General features: G+C 37.9%; 1 protein-coding gene across 1 annotated transcript; it reads left to right on the top strand.

Moving 5' to 3' along the window:
• The first annotated feature begins 6,952 nt into the window (after positions 1 to 6,952).
• chrm2b (cholinergic receptor, muscarinic 2b) lies at positions 6,953 to 17,187 on the top strand. Its single transcript, XM_067436416.1, has 4 exons — positions 6,953 to 7,069; positions 7,758 to 7,833; positions 14,044 to 14,898; positions 16,424 to 17,187. Exons 3-4 carry the CDS (start codon positions 14,076 to 14,078, stop codon positions 16,996 to 16,998), a joined length of 1,398 nt encoding a protein of 465 aa, XP_067292517.1. The 5' UTR covers positions 6,953 to 7,069; positions 7,758 to 7,833; positions 14,044 to 14,075; the 3' UTR covers positions 16,999 to 17,187.
• Positions 17,188 to 18,934: the final 1,747 nt, after the last annotated feature.

Here is an 18,934-nt window from a genome sequence, read left to right as displayed (position 1 = left end):
TGCGTAAGTGTGTGTTTGTGATAACATTGAAGGTGCTTTGGGTTTGCTTATCTTTGCAATCTTTTTTTAATAATGCTAAATGTATAGACTAAATGCATGCTTTATGTTACAATTTTGCTTATTTACCTTTGTTCTTATGTGTTAGAAACATTGGATTTTACAGAAAGAGAATAAGTAAGTAAAACTAATTGAGATTTATTTTAAATGACAGTCAGAGAGTATTCTATGTTACCTTGCTCAGCAGTGCCACCAAGTGGCTGTACAACGCAACAACACGGTTACTGTTGAAACAGGGAAGGGAAAAAAAACCCACAGAAACTAAAAACTAATCAGGACACTAATTCATTTAGACATGACTTGAATAAAATTGACAACAGCTGTTTAAGAAAATATTTTTCTACTTTCTACTCGATAGCTTCATCACTTGACATGTTTAGAGTCACTACATTTTAAATGAAATTAAAAGAAAACTGTATACTTATAATAAAAAGTATGTACTGCCCACAAGTATTTCAGCAACAATGTCAGTAGGACAGTAGCTTAGTAACTTAATGTCTTCCTATGGTCTGTTGGCACTAGGGGATTTATTAACAGGACCAAAGACTGGCTTTTGTCTTTTGGTACGTGTGATGAGATGTTTGACATCAAACTCTGACAGCGAAAGTTTCCACTGGGCAGCTGGCACTGCTCACAGCCTGAACCCAAATGATTCTACTGAAAACTACACGTCTACCAAGAGAGAAAGGACAGTTCTGTGGAAGAACTTCATTGTGCACTCTAGATAGATAGATAGATAGATAGATAGATAGATAGATAGATAGATAGATAGATAGATAGATAGATAGATAGATAGATAGATAGATAGATAGATAGATAGATAGATAGATAGATAGATAGATAGATAGATAGATAGATAGATAGATAGATAGATAGATAGATAGATAGATAGATAGATAGATAGATAGATAGATAGATAGATAGGTGTTCTGTCGGGTTGAGGTCATGACTCTGTGCAGGCTAGTGTAGTCAAGTTCCTCCATGTGAAACTCGCTCATCCATGTTTTTATGGACCTTGCTTTGTGCACTGGTGTGCAGTCATGTTGGAACAGGAAGGGGACATCCCCAAATGGTTCCCACAAAGTTGGGAGCATGAAATTGTCCAAAATGTATTGGTATTCTGAAGCATTAAGAGTTCCTTTCACTGGAACTAAAGGGGTTGCACATCGGACGAGAAGCTCAGCGCCACGTCTTTAAATTTCAAAGACATTATTTGATATAAGCGTACACCCACTGGCGGCGCTATTCGGCATCTGTTTGCAGTGCCCAGCTACAAGATCCAGCCGAACCACAGAACGCCATTTACCTAGTTTTACATTAATTTTAAATTATAACTGTCTCAAATATGTCGTTCATTTACAATGTACTGACTTCACCCTGCAAAACATCTTTACTTTTACAATTATAGTTTACCTGCTTAAATAAAGCCTAAACATAGAGGAAAATATTATAAATAAACAGACAGAACACACACTTCAGCTGGATATTGCTGATAATAGTGTAGTAATAGATAATAGAGTATACGGTAACATAAAGACGGTGAACAACTCAATGAAATTGGGAAATAACCTTGAATTATATGCAAGAAACCATGTAATTCTGATGCCATCTGAGGGACAAAATACAAAAATCAGCTGTGTGGATGAAGATTGTTGATGTTTTCGGATTTTCAAGTGAGATTCTCAATTAATTCAGTTAATGTAAGCTACGCCCTGAGGTAAAATTTCAGGCTGTGGACTTGGCAACAATCGTATTTACAAACCTGATTCCAAGAAAGTTGGGACACTGTACAAATTGTGAATAAAAAAGGAATGCAATAATTTACAAATCTCATAAACTTATATTTTATTAGAATATAGAAAACATATCAAATTGTGAAAAAAAGTACTAAAACATTGGCTCATTTTGGATTTCACGAGACCTACACATTCCAAAAAAGTTGGGACAGGTAGCAATAAGAGGCCGGAAAAGTAATAAGGAATATAAAGAAACATATAAGGAACAGTTGAAGGACCAATTTGTAACTTATTAGGTCAATTGGCAACATGATTGGTATAAAAAGAGCCTCTCAGAGTGGCAGTGTCTCTCAGAAGTCAAGATGGGCAGAGGATCACCAATTCCCCCAATGCTGTGGCGAAAATTAGTGGAGCAATATCAGAGTTCCTCAGAGAAAATTTGCAAAGAGTTTGAAGTTATCATCATCTAGTGCATAATATCCTCCAAAGATTCAGAGAATCTGGAACAATCTCTGTGCGTAAGGGTCAAGGCCGGTCATGGTTAGTTTGACTCTAGTCGGAAGCTGCACGTGTCTTGAGTAGGCCTGCCAGCTTGGCCGGTTTGGCCAGGTGGGAGCCAGCAGATGTAGCGTGTCGGTCGTAGGTGCAAGAGAGAGAGGCAGATCTGTGCATCTCTTTTTAAAGTCTGGGAAAGGACATACCTCACAGGGTTGACCTGACCAATGAGAAAGGCAAAATTTTCCAAGCAGGAAGATGTCTCTGTTGAGGATTTTGTGGCTCTTTGTTTTAAGGGTGCTCATGTGCATGTGCAGCTGGATTGGTTGCAGATGTAGAAACTATTAAAGATTCTTGTAATTGTAATATGTTGCATAGCTATCGACACATCATATATATATGATGTGTCGATAGCTATGCAACATATTACAATTAACATATTAACATAAACATACACAATAATTTCAGTCTTCAAAGTACAAATCGAGACCAAACATGATGTAGGTGAGGTTACACTGACCGTTGGTTCTATCAAGAATATGCCTAATAAAACAATAAGACACTACTAATCATACACACAATGTCCTGGGGTGCATGTTGATTGAACAGTTTTTCTATAAATTAAAAATCAAAGGGCTTCAAGGGCTATAGGATTTTCATTGTTATCTTAACAGTTGGTATCCATGGCAACTGAGGCCCTTCTTGCTCTTGCCTTTATTTGAATACTCGGCAAGATGGATATTTTGACATTATTTTGTATCTATTTTACTGTTTAAAGGTGCACTATGTAGTATTTTTGCAGTAAAATATCCAAAAACCACTAGGCCCGTGTTATATATTTTGTTCAATTGAGTACCTACAATATCCCAAATGTTTCCAACTATTTGTAAATTGTGAGAAAATTGCTATTTTAACGAAGGACCGGGATGTTTCAGGATAGCGTCTGAGGAAGTCGCCTGTCAATTGCGTCATATCTGCGCTACCCTCGGTTTCGGGTTTTATTTGGCAGGAGCGCTTTACTTTTAGCAGTGTGAAGAAGTAAACGCACGGAGTAATGTCATAACATCATTTTCAGCACACTTAAATGTATCTAATATAATAAACAGAGCTGCATTACCTCATAATCATAACCGGAAGAGCGAATCAGTGCAGGCGCCCGGTGAATGTGTCCCGTCCTGTCATAATAAAAGTCCCGGTGTTTGCGAGGCGTGTGTTTGTATACCAATTGCTCTAGCGGCCGATGCTCAGCTCCACAACACTCGGTCCTGCTTTGCTTTACACTACAGTAACGTTAATAACCGCATGTATGAACGTGATTTCTGCCTATTTTCCTATTTTCCACCAGCTGTGAGGTGAAGACCACAAGTCCCAAGATGCTGCGCCCAAACTTTGCTTCATCAAACTACGCATTTGTTTTGAATAGGCGCCCTCCAGTGGACGGAAAGTTGCATAGTGCACCTTTAAGTGCAACAAGCCACGAAAAAGAAGTAATTTTGGTACTCACAAGCTCTTTAAAAGGAGGCTTTATCCACGCGTGTGTGACGTGAGCACAAAACCTGCGATAAGGAATAAAATTATGTGCAATACAAACACCATTCAACTGGAGCAAACGAGACAAGTGAGTGAGATAAGGCGGTTGTGTGTCACTTTGCCACATATCAAATATCAATAGTTTTGACAAGACTAGTGTATATATGTTAAACGCTGTGGTAAAAAATGCTTACACATATTCTAATTTGTAACACTGTTTAAGTTTAAGTTCTGTTACATTTAAATAACATTAAGTTATGTAAAATTTTCAGCGTTCGCAATATTGTATTATTTACAGTCATTCCAATAAAGCGATTGACAGGTTTTTATGTACATCCCATACAGAAATGTAATATATGTACATATATGTCCCTATATCCGAGTAGTGATGTCATATATGTTTCATATAAGGCAATACATTATTAGCACATATATACATTCTCAAGATATATAAAGATTTATATATAAATCTTTATATATCGTGAGATAGGTTTATACCATGTATGAAATACCCATAGAAGAATTATTATATATACATATATTAAAATTATTTATATGATGACTTTTTATATGGTACTGTATGTTAATGTTGAATTTATATATGTAAGTTTATTTAAACATAATCTATGCAAACATTCAGTATGCTTGTACAGGATTTTATATGGATCTATATAGTGGTGTTTTAATCCTGGCATTTCATTCTAATTTAGTTTTGGTTCAGGCTTCGGACATTAAAAGCTCCATGTGTGTTTTCTCCCCATTGTGAGTGTACAGTTTGAGCATTCGCTTGGTCTCGTGTGAGCATCTAGTTTTGCTTGTGCAGTATACACTCTTTTGTCCATGTGTTTAGGGTTGTTTGTTTAGCATGCGGCTTGTGCTAATCATTAGTGTACTTTCATGTTTTGTTCTGTGTAGCATGTAACCCTGGTACATGGGTGACATTTTTCATCCTGTCCTCTAGAGGGCAACAAAGGGAGGAAGTGGTTTTAAGGTTACGAGTAGCATAGAGGAGAGGCATGGCAATGGCGCATGGGTGAAAATCAAAGGGGTAATCTAGCACTCGGAAAGCGTTCCACCCATAGGGGTGGCCATTGCTAACCAAGCCATCACCTGCTGTTAGAATCTCATTGACTCCCATTCATTTTTGAGTCACTTTGACAGTGAATATCTTTACATCTGATATATTTAAAGACTCCATTTGTCCATTGTTTATTTCTAAAGAAACACGACAATGTATAAAAGGCTCCATTACCTTGTATCTTACACTATCGCCCCGTAGAAGCTGTTTTTGTAAAAATAAGCTAACTATTGCGTCATAACCAACGCGACTCTGTCGCACAGTTGAGAAATTACCGTATAGACAGGAGGAGATGCTCAGAAACAATCTTTTACTGTCTATGAGGCAGTCGAGGGGACGTGGAGACATAAAGTCTGATAAAGTCAAGGGGGAAGAATGGGGGAGAAGCCCATAGTGAGCCAAAAGCAACAGGAGAAAATATTTAAACAACGTAATTCAGATTTTACTTTCCACAACTACTAGAAGACTTACAGCTGTCAGACAGGTTGCTCACGTCACATCTACGTCGTCAAGATCAGTCTGGGCCAACGCAGTTCGCTCAGCCATCAGGAAGTGAGTGCCTCTGATTGACTTCATTTTCCGCCGTTGAAGTCAATGGGTTAGCTCTGTCCATTTCTTTTACTGTCTATGGTGAAAATGCCTGGAATCACATTGTGTTTGAGAGTTAAGTGAATTGTACATTCTAATGCTTCACAAGTCTAATGCTTTTCTTATTAAAATGCACATTTTTATGTACCCATAAAATGTTAATTTATAGTGTTTGGAAGTTTGCAGAGAAGCTTGCAGAGGATTCTGTTATGGGGTTTGAGTGCACTGATACCTACTTGTTACCTGTGTTAGATTGTGCCAGTGCCTAATCTAGGATTTAGGACTGTATATCTTCATTGCCTGCTGGGACTGGGACTTCTACAACACTCAAATAAGAGACTTGCATTGCAGAGTGTATTTTTCCCTCTACGGCATTTTGAATTGTTTGGTACTGTTTTTTGTTTGTGTATCACTAGTATTTTGGGTTTGGAATTGATTTACTGTTTATTTGTTTACTTATAGTGTTGAGCTTTGATACTCACAATGCTGTCTTAGATTTCCATCCATGTGCTAATTGTATCTAATTCAGTGGTTAAATAGATACAATTTTTGATTTCTGATAGGAATTTCTGATGCTGTGCATATATGTGCATTTATGTTTTTACTCTAAATGAGCATATTAGGATATTTCATATATGAGACCTATATGTCAAAATATGTATTATACATACATAAACATATATAATATATGGGATACATTTATATGTCATATACAATTTCTAATGTTTCATATATGTTTTTACTTTATATATCACATATACCGCATATATTGATATTTCATATATACACATGTATTACATTTCCATATGGGATCTCAGGATTGACCCTTTAAGTAATCACCTTTATTATCCTTATCAATTAATTCCAGATCACACAAATATAAGTGTGGCCTGCCTTTTTCCCTTTGTCTTCTCCGTTTCTCTCTTTCTTTAAGTGAAGCATATCCCCTCCCCACATATGTTTCTCCTGTCAGAGGCTTACTAGGTTTGTCCGGTGAGAGGGTCTCATGGTTCCTACTCTTTACATGGAAGAGGAATAGCAGGATCCTAATGTTCTCCTGGTTGATATAATGATTACCAGATGGGTTCTATACCAGTACCACCTGTAGCATGTCCCCATACCATGAGATGTATATGTGATGTAATCTTTCTCTCATTGGTTGAATCCATAATACGCCTCTTCTCTTTTATATTGCATCCTAAAAATAAAAGTGGGAGAAGACATTTTTACCTTCTCCTCAGATCTGAGTCATATGTTTGTTTGCATCCAACAAGGAGGGCAGGGAGATCACAGCGCGTGAACGGGACACTTTGACTAACTCTGTCAGCGATTTTGAATTGACTGACAGACACACACAGACAGATGGATAGATCTACAAAGTTCCTTTTAGTTCCTTAGGCTTCTCATCTAGGTGTGTTTAGCGCCCGCCCTCATTTAGTCAGTCTCTGTCACAGTCAGTCAGTGGCACAGAGAACAACAGACCAACAGCTCACTCTCTCTGATGGTCCTCACAGAAGACAGATGATGCTGATAGGAGCTATCACTGGATGATAAAGGACATTTGACTGCAGAAATAAGGAATTAGGTATTTTATTTTTTATAACTTACACGGGTTGGCTATGTTTAAGGAATGAATTTGACCCAATGTTTTAAATGTTATATTATTACACAATTTATGAATAACTAAACATGTTAGTTTAATATTTTTGTTACCTTTTACATTTTTTTGTATATCATAATTGTTTTACTGTTTAAAATGAAGTAAATGTCTTTAATAGGCTGTTTTATTAAGACAATATTTTGTATATAATTTAGCATGCTATTGGGGCATGCTGTCACAAAAGGACAATATGCGTTAAATTAACAGAATATTTTTTGTCTGGAGAATATCTGAGAAAGGTATTGATATTGATATTTCATGAACTGTTGTGCAGTTTACTTGTTTTGCTGTGTGACTTCCAATGTGACAACTTTCCCCTATTCAAAGTCACCATTGCAGAATGTCACATATTGTGAGTTGTGTGATAAATGAACTGTACTTTTTGCCTGAGCAATAATGGTGAAAATATTTGCATTATTGTAGTCAAGACTTTCAAAGGCAAACCCACCCTGAGTAAAATGAACAGGAGTAATAAAGTGTGATAACTAGCCCCACACTATAAAACAAATATGTAAAGAATTTTATAAGCAAAACACATATAAACTTACACAAACTAACGGATCCGAGGTACAAATTTTATCACCGGTGCTAAGATTGCTGTTCTTTGTCACAGCGCTGAGATATTTCCCACATGGCTGTGCTGTATGACCCTGGCTTTCTAACAAGAACTTGTGGCACAAGCTAGAAAGGTGAGAATGGGTGACTGAAGTCTGTACGATCTTAAGATAAATAAAGAATAAATATTTATGTTTTCACAGTTTAATACCTTCAATCTTGATAGTTTGCTCTCTTCTCTGTTTTTGTCAGCAACACCACATGGCAGTGAGAAGTGAGCAAATGTCATAGCACATCAGTACTGTTATTAGTCTCACTTAAAACAGCAGACAAATACCAAGTGCTTCGGTAATATGCTGATCCAAATTCACATTATTCATTTTAGATTAGGTCATAATGTGATTTGTCCTTCAAATAGAATATGCAACACACACCACCACACACCCTCAGCTTTACTCTCCATCCCGAGAGACCACCAGACCCCAAAACATCGACTCTCAACAAACAGAATAACCGACCGAAGGCCATTCACTTTTAAGCACAGTAGTAAAAACAAATCCTCAGTCCTTTTAAATCTATTCAAACTTAATAAACAGAGTACATATTTGCCCAGTAGCTCACCTATATGAACAACATATACCATCTGTCTGCATTATATTAAATTGCATAGCTCCGCCTGATATGACTTCACAAATAGTTTGTTAATTAGCAGCAATTGGTAAGGCCTTAGCAACCTCATAGCAACACAATAACAACCAATCAGAACACCCAAGCAGCTACCTAGCTAGCAACCATCCAGAACAGCCAAGAAACTGCACAGTAACAGACTAACCACCCAAACACCCTAGCAACACCCTAGCAATGCTCTAGCCAGCAATCATCATGAACACTGGATGCACAACCGCACAATAACACACAAGTGACCCAGAACACACTAGCAGCCAACTAGCAATGCCCTAACAACTATTCAGAACACCAAAGCACTTCAGTAACCACAATTACATGCAAAAAACAACAACAACAACAACAACAAACACTATAGAAACCACCAAAGCAATGCCCAATTGAAACTATTCAGAATACCCAGCAACTGAATTCTAACATGCTAAAACCCACTAATAACACCTTAGAAACTGCACAGAAAACACCCCAGCAACCACATGAAGAAAAGAAAAAAGAAGAAAAGAAAAAAAAATCACCCAGCAAACCTTAGCAACCGCATAGCAACACCAAAGCAATCTCTAGTGACATGCCAAAAACATTACAGGGCTGTGCTTTGACACAATTTTTTTTTTTATTTGATTTGATTCACAAGCTTGTGATTCAAATTCAATTTGGATTTGATTTAATTCAATTAAATTCAAGTCAACTTAATTTGGGGCCTATCATGTAGTCCACGTAGGAAAAAATATCTCTCAGTGTTGTAAACTATCACATTTTTAACATTTTCACAAAATTAACTGGTTTGCATTTAAAATACACATGAATAACTTTTTACAACAATAACGTAATGATAATTCTCAATTACATAATTATGCTTCTACTCGTGTTTTTAAATGGCAGCTGTCATAAAACCATGAAGGATTTATTCAAACACATTAAATATTGAAGAACAGGGTAAGTAAATATACAATGAATATGCAATCGTACATATATTTCTCAAAATGCTTCTCTTCAGACTACATTTTTCTAGATAACAAACAAGTTTTTGGAAATTGAAATGCTTTTCTGGGGTAAATTATGTGAGTGATGTTGTTTAAAAGTGACATTGTTCTTACTGTTTTACTGACCTGTCAGCGGTTGAAACATTGATTACATGAGACATTACACATGTCAGTAAGTTGTACTGTATCTTTGAACATACCTTCAGGTGTTCATTCATGTTTATTTCGTGCTGTAACTACATAGAGGAAGGTTCACATGCCGCTTCGCTTGATATGAGGCCACAACAGCGATCGATCGCCACATTAAACTGTATTTATTGTTAGAATCTGGTAATATAATTGAAATTATTCGAAAGCTAAGACTTTGTTTCATTTAAGATGTAACGAATCACAAAGCATATTGATATTTATTAGATGGGAGGGGATTAGATTGGAGGTGCAATGCTGAAAACAGCATTGGTCGAACAAGATTTAACAATTGATATCAGTTCTTCAAAATGGGAATGGATTAATATCGAAAAATCTATATATTTTACCCAGCCCTACAAAAAACAAACAACTTAAAAAAAAAACAAAGCCACCACGTAACACGCTAACCACATAGAACGCCTTAAAACACTTAAATCACCACATACTAAACGTTTTAATAAAACTATAGCTCCATTTTCTGCAAAATGTTTTTAAATCCAGGTGTTCAAAATGCAGTTTTTGGTACTGATCCAAACTGAAGCATTAAGTAGCCTACAGTACATGCTGTCCTGCTAAAGGCAATAAGCTTATTGCTCCTAAGAGACCTTCCTGGCTACAGTAAATAAGATGTGCTATCAGAGTCCTTCCTTCCATCCAGCTACATTAAAATATCTCAGATAATATCACAGTGCTCCATGTTTTCCCTGCAGTATTATCAAGCCCATCAATGTGATGCTGTTCTCCATTGCCTTAATGGAAATCTGGCAGCATAAACAATACTGACAGATGATGAACTCTCTGTTTGAGAATTATGTTTGGCAAACAGATCCATCCACAAAGATACACACACACTCATGATGGGATATCATGAACAATAAAGATAGGAGTGGTCTTTTGAATAGGGTTTTTGTGCGTTTTAAAGAAAGCATTGATGTTCACTTAAAGGGTTAGTTCACCCAAAAATTAAATGATTCCATAATTTACTCAGCCTCAAGCCCTTCTAGGTGTATACTTTCTTCTTTCATCCGAACACAATCAGAGTTATGTTAAAAACATCCTAAAGTAAGCCCAAAAAAAGTGCATCCATCCATCATGGTGTTAATAAAGGCCTTCTGAAGCAAAGTGATGAGTTATTGTAAGAAAAATATCCATAATATAACTTTATAAAGTACAATCCCTGGCTTCCAGTAATGGGTGTATGCGAGTTGAGTTCCGGCAGAAGAGTGATCTCTGACCCGACGCATGACGTATTGATGAACGCGGAAGTATAGACCATAGATCAAAGCAAAACACCAGATTAGAATTGTTCAAGAGAAATGTTGGAGGAGCTTGAGTTTGTTGCTCAACCCTATTGGTTTAAACCGTGAGAGGCATCTTCTCTTACCTAAGCCTACTCCTGCGTCATGCGTCAGGTCAAAGGTCACGCTTCCGCCGGAACTAGACTTGTGTACGGCCGTTAACGGAAGCCAGTGATTATAGTTTATAAAGTTTATTTAGTTATAACATTTCAAAAATTTATGAAGATACAAAGAAATATATGCAATGTATGCAAAAAAAGTATTTGAACCAATGTTCTGTCATTAATTACCCTCATTTCGTTCGACACCCATAAGACCTCCGTTCATCTTCGAAACACAAATGAAGATATTTTTGTTGAAATCCGATGGCTCTGACTTCACGGTCTATGCTAAGACAGGCCTTCATTGACATCAATGTTATTTCCTCTCAAGACCCATAAAAGGCACTAAAGACAACATTACAAAGCCCATCTCACCATAGTGGTTCTACAATAATTTTATGAAGCGACGAGAATAGTTTTAGTGCGCAACAAAATAAAAATAACGACTTATATAGTGATGGGCCGATTTCAAAACAAAGCTTCGAACCATTATGAATCAGCGTATTGATTCATGATTCGGATCGCATGCCAAACTGCTGAAATCACGTTACATTGGCGTTCCAACTCTTGAATCAATACGCTGATTCATAAGCATTCAAATATTTATTTGAGGATAGAAAACAAACCCGGAAGAGAAGACAATGCTGAATAAAGTCGAAGCTTTTGTTATTTTTGGACCAAAATGTATTTTCGATGCTTCAAGAGATTCTAATTAACCAACTGATGTCACATATGGACTACTTTGATGATGTTTTTTTATTACCTTCCGGGACATGGACAGTATAGTGTCCATATACAGGTCCCTCTCAAAAAAAAAAAAAAAAATAATAATAATAATAATAATAATAAAAATCGCATATTGTGATCAAGTTCATTATTTTCCACAATGTAATGATAAAAATTTAACTTTCATATATTTTAGATTCATTGCACACCAACTGAAATATTTCAGGTCTTTTATTGTTTTAATACTGATGATTTTGGCATACAGCTCATGAAAACCCCAAATTCCTGTCTCAAAAAATTTGCATATTTCATCCAACCAATAAAAGAAAAGTGTTTTTAATACAAAAAAAGTCAACCTTCAAATAATTATGTTCATTTATGCACTCAATACTTGGTCGGGAAACTTTTGCAGAAATGACTGCTTCAATGCGGCGTGGCATGGAGGCGATCAGCCTGTGGCACTGCTGAGGTGTTATGGAGGTCCAGGATGCGTCGATAGCGGCCTTAAGCTCATCCAGAGTGTTGGGTCTTGCGTCTCTCAACTTTCTCTTCACAATATCCCACAGATTCTCTATGGGGTTCAGGTCAAGAGAGTTGGCAGGCCAATTGAGCACAGTAATACCATGGTCAGTAAACCATTTACCAGTGGTTTTGGCACTGTGAGCAGGTGCCAGGTCGTGCTGAAAAACGAAATCTTCATCTCCATAAAGCTTTTCAGCAGATGGAAGCATGAAGTGCTCCAAAATCTCCTGATAGCTAGCTGCATTGACCCTGCCCTTGATAAAACACAGTGGACCAACACCAGCAGCTGACATGGCACCCCAGACCATCACTGACTGTGGGTACTTGACACTGGACTTCAGGCATTTTGGCATTTCCTTCTCCCCAGTCTTCCTCCAGACCTTTGGCACCTTGATTTCAGAATGACATGCAAAATTTGAGCAACAGTCCAGTGCTGCTTCTCTGTAGCCCAGGTCAGGCGCTTCTGCCGCTGTTTCTGGTTCAAAAGTGTCTTGACCTGGGGAATGCGGCACCTGTAGCCCACTTCCTGCACACGCCTGTGCAGGGTGGCTCTGGATGTTTCTACTCCAGACTCAGTCCACTGCTTCCGCAGGTCCCCCAAGGTCTGGAATCGGTCCTTCTCCACAATCTTCCTCAGGGTCTAGTCACCTCTTCTCGGTGTGCAGCGTTTTTTGCCACACTTTTTCCTTCCCACAGACTTCTCACTGAGGTGCCTTGATACAGCACTCTGGGAACAGCCTATTCGTTCAGAAATGTCTTTCTGTGTCTTACCCTCTCGCTTGAGGGTGTCAATGATGGCCTTCTAGACAGGGTCGGGTCGGCAGTCTTACCCATGATTGCGGTTTTGAGTAATGAACCAGGCTGGGAGTTTTTAAAAGCCTCAGGAATCTGTGATGATTCAATGATGGAACGGAAGTCTTACGGGTGTGGAAGGACATTAGGGTGAGTCATTAATGACATCAATTTCATTTTTTGGTGAACTAACCCTTTAATGACATCCTATTCTTAATCCATAGGGTTGACTATGGCCCTTTGCAGCTTCAACTCTTCTGGGAAGTAATTCCACATGGTTTAGGAGTGTGTTTATGGGAATTTTTGACCATTTATAGAAGCACATTTATGAGGTCAGGCACTGATGTTGGATGAGAAGACCCGGCCCGCAGTCACCGCTCTAATTCATCCCAAAGGTGTTCTGTCAAGTTGAGGTCAGCACTCTGTGCAGGCCATTCATGTTCCTCCACACCAAACTCGTCCAACATGTCTTTATGGACCTTGCTTTGTTCGCTGGTGCGAACTCGTGTTGAAACAGGAAAGTGCCATCCCCAAACTGTTCCCACAAAGTTGTCAGCATGAAATTGTCCAAAATGTATTGGTATGCTGAAGCATTAAGAGTTCCTTTCACTGACACTAAGGGGCAAAGACCAACCCTTCTGCACACTGTGCGCTTCAGCATGCGCTGAGCCTGCTCTGTGATTTTACTTAGCCAAACACTTTGTGGCTGAGTTTGATGTTGTTCCCAGTTGCTTCCACTTTGTTATAATACCACTAACTGTTGACCATGGAATATATAGTAGGAAATTTCACGAATGGACTTTTTTTGCACAACCTATCACGGTACCACGCTTGAATTCACCCATTGTTTCACAAATGTTTGTAGAAGCGCCTGCATGCCTAAGTGCTTGATTTTATACACCTGTGGCCATGGAAGTGATTGGAACACCTGAATTCAAAGATTTCAAGGGGGTGTCCCAATACTAGTATTGCTTAAAAACATTCAGAAAAGTGAAAGCACATCAGTAAATATTTGTAATGATATTCCTTTTTACCCTTTTTTCTACCCTTAGGTTCTGATGTGCCTGTCCTGTGATAATGAAAGATGGAGAATTCCAACTTAACTCTTTCTCCAAGCCCCAACCATGCTAACAAGACTGACTTTTTCCTAGCCAGTCCATTCACAGCTGTCGAGATTGTTCTCATCATTCTCGGCCTGAGCACTTTAAGTCTGATCACAATTATTGGCAATGTGCTGGTTATGCTTTCTATCAAGGTCAACAGGAACCTCCAGACAGTCAACAACTACTTCCTGTTCAGTCTAGCATGTGCCGACCTGTTCATCGGTGTTTTCTCCATGAACCTCTACACCGTGTACATTGTGACTGGCCACTGGCCTTTAGGAGCTTTGGTCTGCGACCTCTGGTTGGCTCTGGATTACGTGGTGAGTAACGCCTCTGTTATGAACCTCCTCATCATCAGCTTCGACCGATATTTCTGCGTCACCAAACCTCTCAGTTACCCAGTTAAACGGACCCACAAGATGGCAGGCATGATGATCGCAGGAGCTTGGATCCTGTCGTTCATTCTCTGGGCTCCAGCCATCTTGTTCTGGCAGTTTATCACGGGCAACCGGACAGTTCCTGAAGGCGAGTGCTATATCCAGTTTTTCTCCAATGCTGTAGTCACCTTCGGCACCGCCATCGCTGCCTTCTACCTGCCAGTCGTCACTATGACAGTACTGTACTGGCAGATCTCCAAAGCCAGCCGCAGTCGTGTGCAAAGCAGAGGCATTCGGAGAGTATCCAGAGTTAGTAATGATGGAGGACAGGCTGGACCCACAACTGAGAGCAATAAGGAGAGGATGTCAATCCAAGGAGGAGAGGAAATGGTTCCATATAGGCAGAGTGCTTCAGATGCCACTACAGGTTTGTTTACAGATTACTTATTTTCTTACATATTTTTTAAGAATATTCAAACTACTCTTTATACAATGTACTTATAAGCTTGAGAACAGGGGCTCCAAAAAAGACAAAAGAGAAGTATAAAAATCTATATGAGAAGTTTCCAAACTTGTTGATTGAAGTGTTATTATTGTTAAAGGGTTAGTTCACCCAAAACTACTCCATATTAATTGAATGTTCAGTTCGAATTTTCTAAAGAGACACAATTACTTTATATGTTGATATGTTGAACAGATTGAATTTAGGCTTATTATGAAGTCACTCTTTTTCCAAATAAAATATATATATTTTTAAATAACATTAAATATAGTTAATATAGGTCTACATATTTGTTTTAGATATCACCTTAAACAAACACACACACACACACACACACACACACACACACACACACACACACACACACACACACATAATTAAAAAAATAATAATAGTACCTTTTGGTCCAAAAATAACTTTATTCAGCATTGTCTTCTCTTCTGTGTTCCTCATTCAAACTGTTAATGAATCAGTGAATCGATCAATGATTTGGGTCGCCAATGTCACGTGATTTCAGCAGTTTTTGATCGATTCACTGATTCATTAACCATTTGATTATTTTTGGAGGAACACGGAAGACAAGACAATGCTGAATAAAGTCGTAGTTTTAAAATAGTCGTAGTTTTTGATATTTTTGAACCAAAATGTATTTTCGATGCTTCAAGAGACTCTAATCAACTAACTGATGTCACATATGGACTACTTTGATGATGTTTTTATCCCCTTTCTGGACATGGACAGTAAAGTGTGCATTGACTGCATATGCACTGGGACTAAAAAATAAATAATCTTAAAGTGTGTTCCGATGATGAACGGAGGTCTTACGGGTGTGGAACGACATTAGGGTGAGTCATTAATGACATCAATTTCATTTTTGGGTGAACTAAACCTTCAAAGCTACACTTTGTAACTTTTGTTTTTTTACTCTTAGCTAAAAACACTTAGTTCTTTCAAAAATATATGTGCTCATTAATGTATATTTACTTCTTTCAAGTTATAAAGTATTCTCGTACGTTTATAATATGCCACTGAAAATACATACGGGTGAGGGGTTCGAATGCTGGTCGCCATGTTGCCCCTCCATCTTGAAAGTACATTAGCCAAAGAGGGACATGCCCATAAATTCAAGCTTCGCCTTTCGCGTTTTAACACTCGATGGCACCATGTCGAATGTGAAGAGGGAGATTGTCATGTTAATCTTAGACTAAATAGGCCACCGTAGGAGTTAAAACGAAATCAAAATTGAGAGGAACAGAAACTATTATTCACTGGATGGTCATATACCCCTTCACCACTAGATGGGAGAAAATATCACACAGTGTAGCTTTAACTACTTTTATGGTCTTTTTTGGATCTTGGCAGCAGATCATACCCACTTATCTGAACCATATATAGTTAAATCTTGTTTTCATCTATGATCTAACTGAAAATATATTGTACCCACCTGCAGGAGAAGAACGGGAGAGTGAGAACGACTCTATATCCGAAAGTGTGCTCGCTTCAAACCACCGGGATGAGGAGGCCGTATCTATAAGCACTAACGGTGACAACAGAAGCCGTCAGACCCATTCAGCTCCGCTGCCCGCAGGAAGTTGCGTCAGATTTACTTGCTTCAGAACAGCATCCCAAAAGGACCTGCAAAACACCTATAAACCCAACAGCGGAAGCCAGGGCATGACCAACGGGAAGGAAAGGCTGAGTCTGGTGTCGCAGAAGATTCCCATGCCACGGTATCAGAAGAGGAAGAGTTTATCCTCACGCGAGAAGAAGGTGACAAGGACCATTATGGCCATTCTGGTGGCGTTTGCAGCCACATGGACTCCCTACAATGTCATGGTACTCATCAACACTTTTTGCTCGGTCTGTATTCCAAACACAATGTGGATCTTTGGCTACTGGCTCTGCTACATAAACAGCACGGTTAACCCCGCTTGCTATGCCCTTTGCAATGTCACCTTCAAGAACACCTTCAAACATCTGCTGACATGCAAGTACAAGAATATTCATGCCAGAACAAAGCAATAAGACAGCGGCAAAGCCCAGTATGCTTATAAACAGTTTCACAGAGAAGAAGTCTGGTGGTTCGGATCTATAGTCCTCATTCACAGCAGCACCATCATTCATTTTTAACTGGAATGAAAGCGAGGCCGTGAGGGATAGACATTGATCTCTTCAGTGGGTTGCACTGTTATTTAATGTGTTTTTGTGCTAAACACTGCAAACATATCTTTCCAAGAAATTTCAGTAGACAAAAAAACTCCAGACAACACGATCTGAGGAAAATGAGAAGTGATCTAAGAGCTTTTTACAGCAGAGGCCTGAAAACATGGTTAATTTATCCGTCACAGCCTCGCTTTCATACCTGTCATTGCGCTGCTCTGAATAAGGTCTATTCACGGGTTTGAAAATGCCAGGCTAGGCCAAGCTGTTGAAACATTAAAATGTTATTTCAGCGGCCAGATTATTAGAAGAATACGGAAAGGAAAGGGGTGAACAATTTAATGTTTTATTTCCTGCATTAAGTTTTGGGCTTAAAGGGTTAGTTCACCCAAAAATGAAATTGATGTCATTAATGACTCACCCTAATGTCCTTCCACACCCGTAAGACCTTCGTTCATCATCGGAACAGTTTAATATATTTTATATTTTAGTCCTCCTAGAACATAATGCAGTCAATGCCCACTCGCCAAACTGCTGAAATCACGTGACATTGGCGACCCGAATCATTGATCGATTCACTGATTCATTAACCGTTTGATTCTTTTTGGAGGCACATGGAGAAGACAATGCTGAATAAAGTCGTAGTTTTTGATAGCCTAGAAATCTAGACGCACCCTAGCGGCAGCAAATTTAATTTGCAAAACATCTTCATGTGGGTTTGGCTTGTCAGGCTAAGTTTTTGATATTTTTGGACCAAAATGTATTTTCGATGCTTCAAGAGACTAATCAACTAACTGGTGTCACATATGGACTACTTTGATGATGTTTTTATAACCTTTCTGGACATGGACAGAAAGTGGGCATTGACTGCATTATGCTCTGGGACTAAAAAACAAAATATCTTAAACTGTGCTCCGATGATGAATGAAGGTCTTACGGGCGTGGAAGGACATTAGGGTGCGTCATTAATGACATCAATTTCATTTTTGGGTTAACTAACCCTTTAGGTTTAAGATCAATTCAACTTTTGTATAACATCATAAATATATAAAGACATATATAGATGAACTTTATATATAGCCTATATACACACACAATACCATTTGCAGAATCTGAAAATGTGAATACTTTTAACAAAATAAGAGAGATCATGCAAAATGCATGTTAGTTTTTATTTAGAACTGTCCTCAATACATACAAATTTTTATGGAGCTAGAAATATGACTAAATGATCTGAATTTGAATTGTATAAATCTGAATTATTGACAAGTGTAATCTAACAAAATTGAATATTATGTTGCATTTTACATAGTTCTGAATTTGAATTTTTTAAAATGTTGAATATAGAACCTTTGAAATTGAACACATCTGAAATGTTTTTGTGTCGAAATTGTTTAGACATGTATTTTCAAACAGCAGATATTTTGTTCTGAATTAGGCTAATCGACTGGAAATATTCAGTTTTTGAAAATACAGATTCAAGATTTCAGATGAAAAAGAAATTCAGATCATCAAATTCAATGTTCTAAAATACAGATCATCAAATTCAATATTCTAAAATTCAGATCATCAAATTCAATATTCTAAAATTCAGATCATCAAATTCAATGTTCTGAAATTCAGATCATCAAATTCAATATTCTAAAATTCAGATCATCAAATTCAATATTCCAAAATTCAGATCATCAAATTCAATATTCTAAAATTCAGATCATCAAATTCAATATTCTAAAATTCAGATCATCAAATTCAATATTCTAAAATTCAGATCATCAAATTCAATATTCTAAAATTCAGATCG

This window comes from Pseudorasbora parva, chromosome 25 (genome assembly GCF_024679245.1).
Source record: "Pseudorasbora parva isolate DD20220531a chromosome 25, ASM2467924v1, whole genome shotgun sequence".
Classification (NCBI taxonomy): domain Eukaryota; kingdom Metazoa; phylum Chordata; class Actinopteri; order Cypriniformes; family Gobionidae; genus Pseudorasbora; species Pseudorasbora parva.
This window is presented reverse-complemented; position numbering and strand designations above follow the sequence as displayed.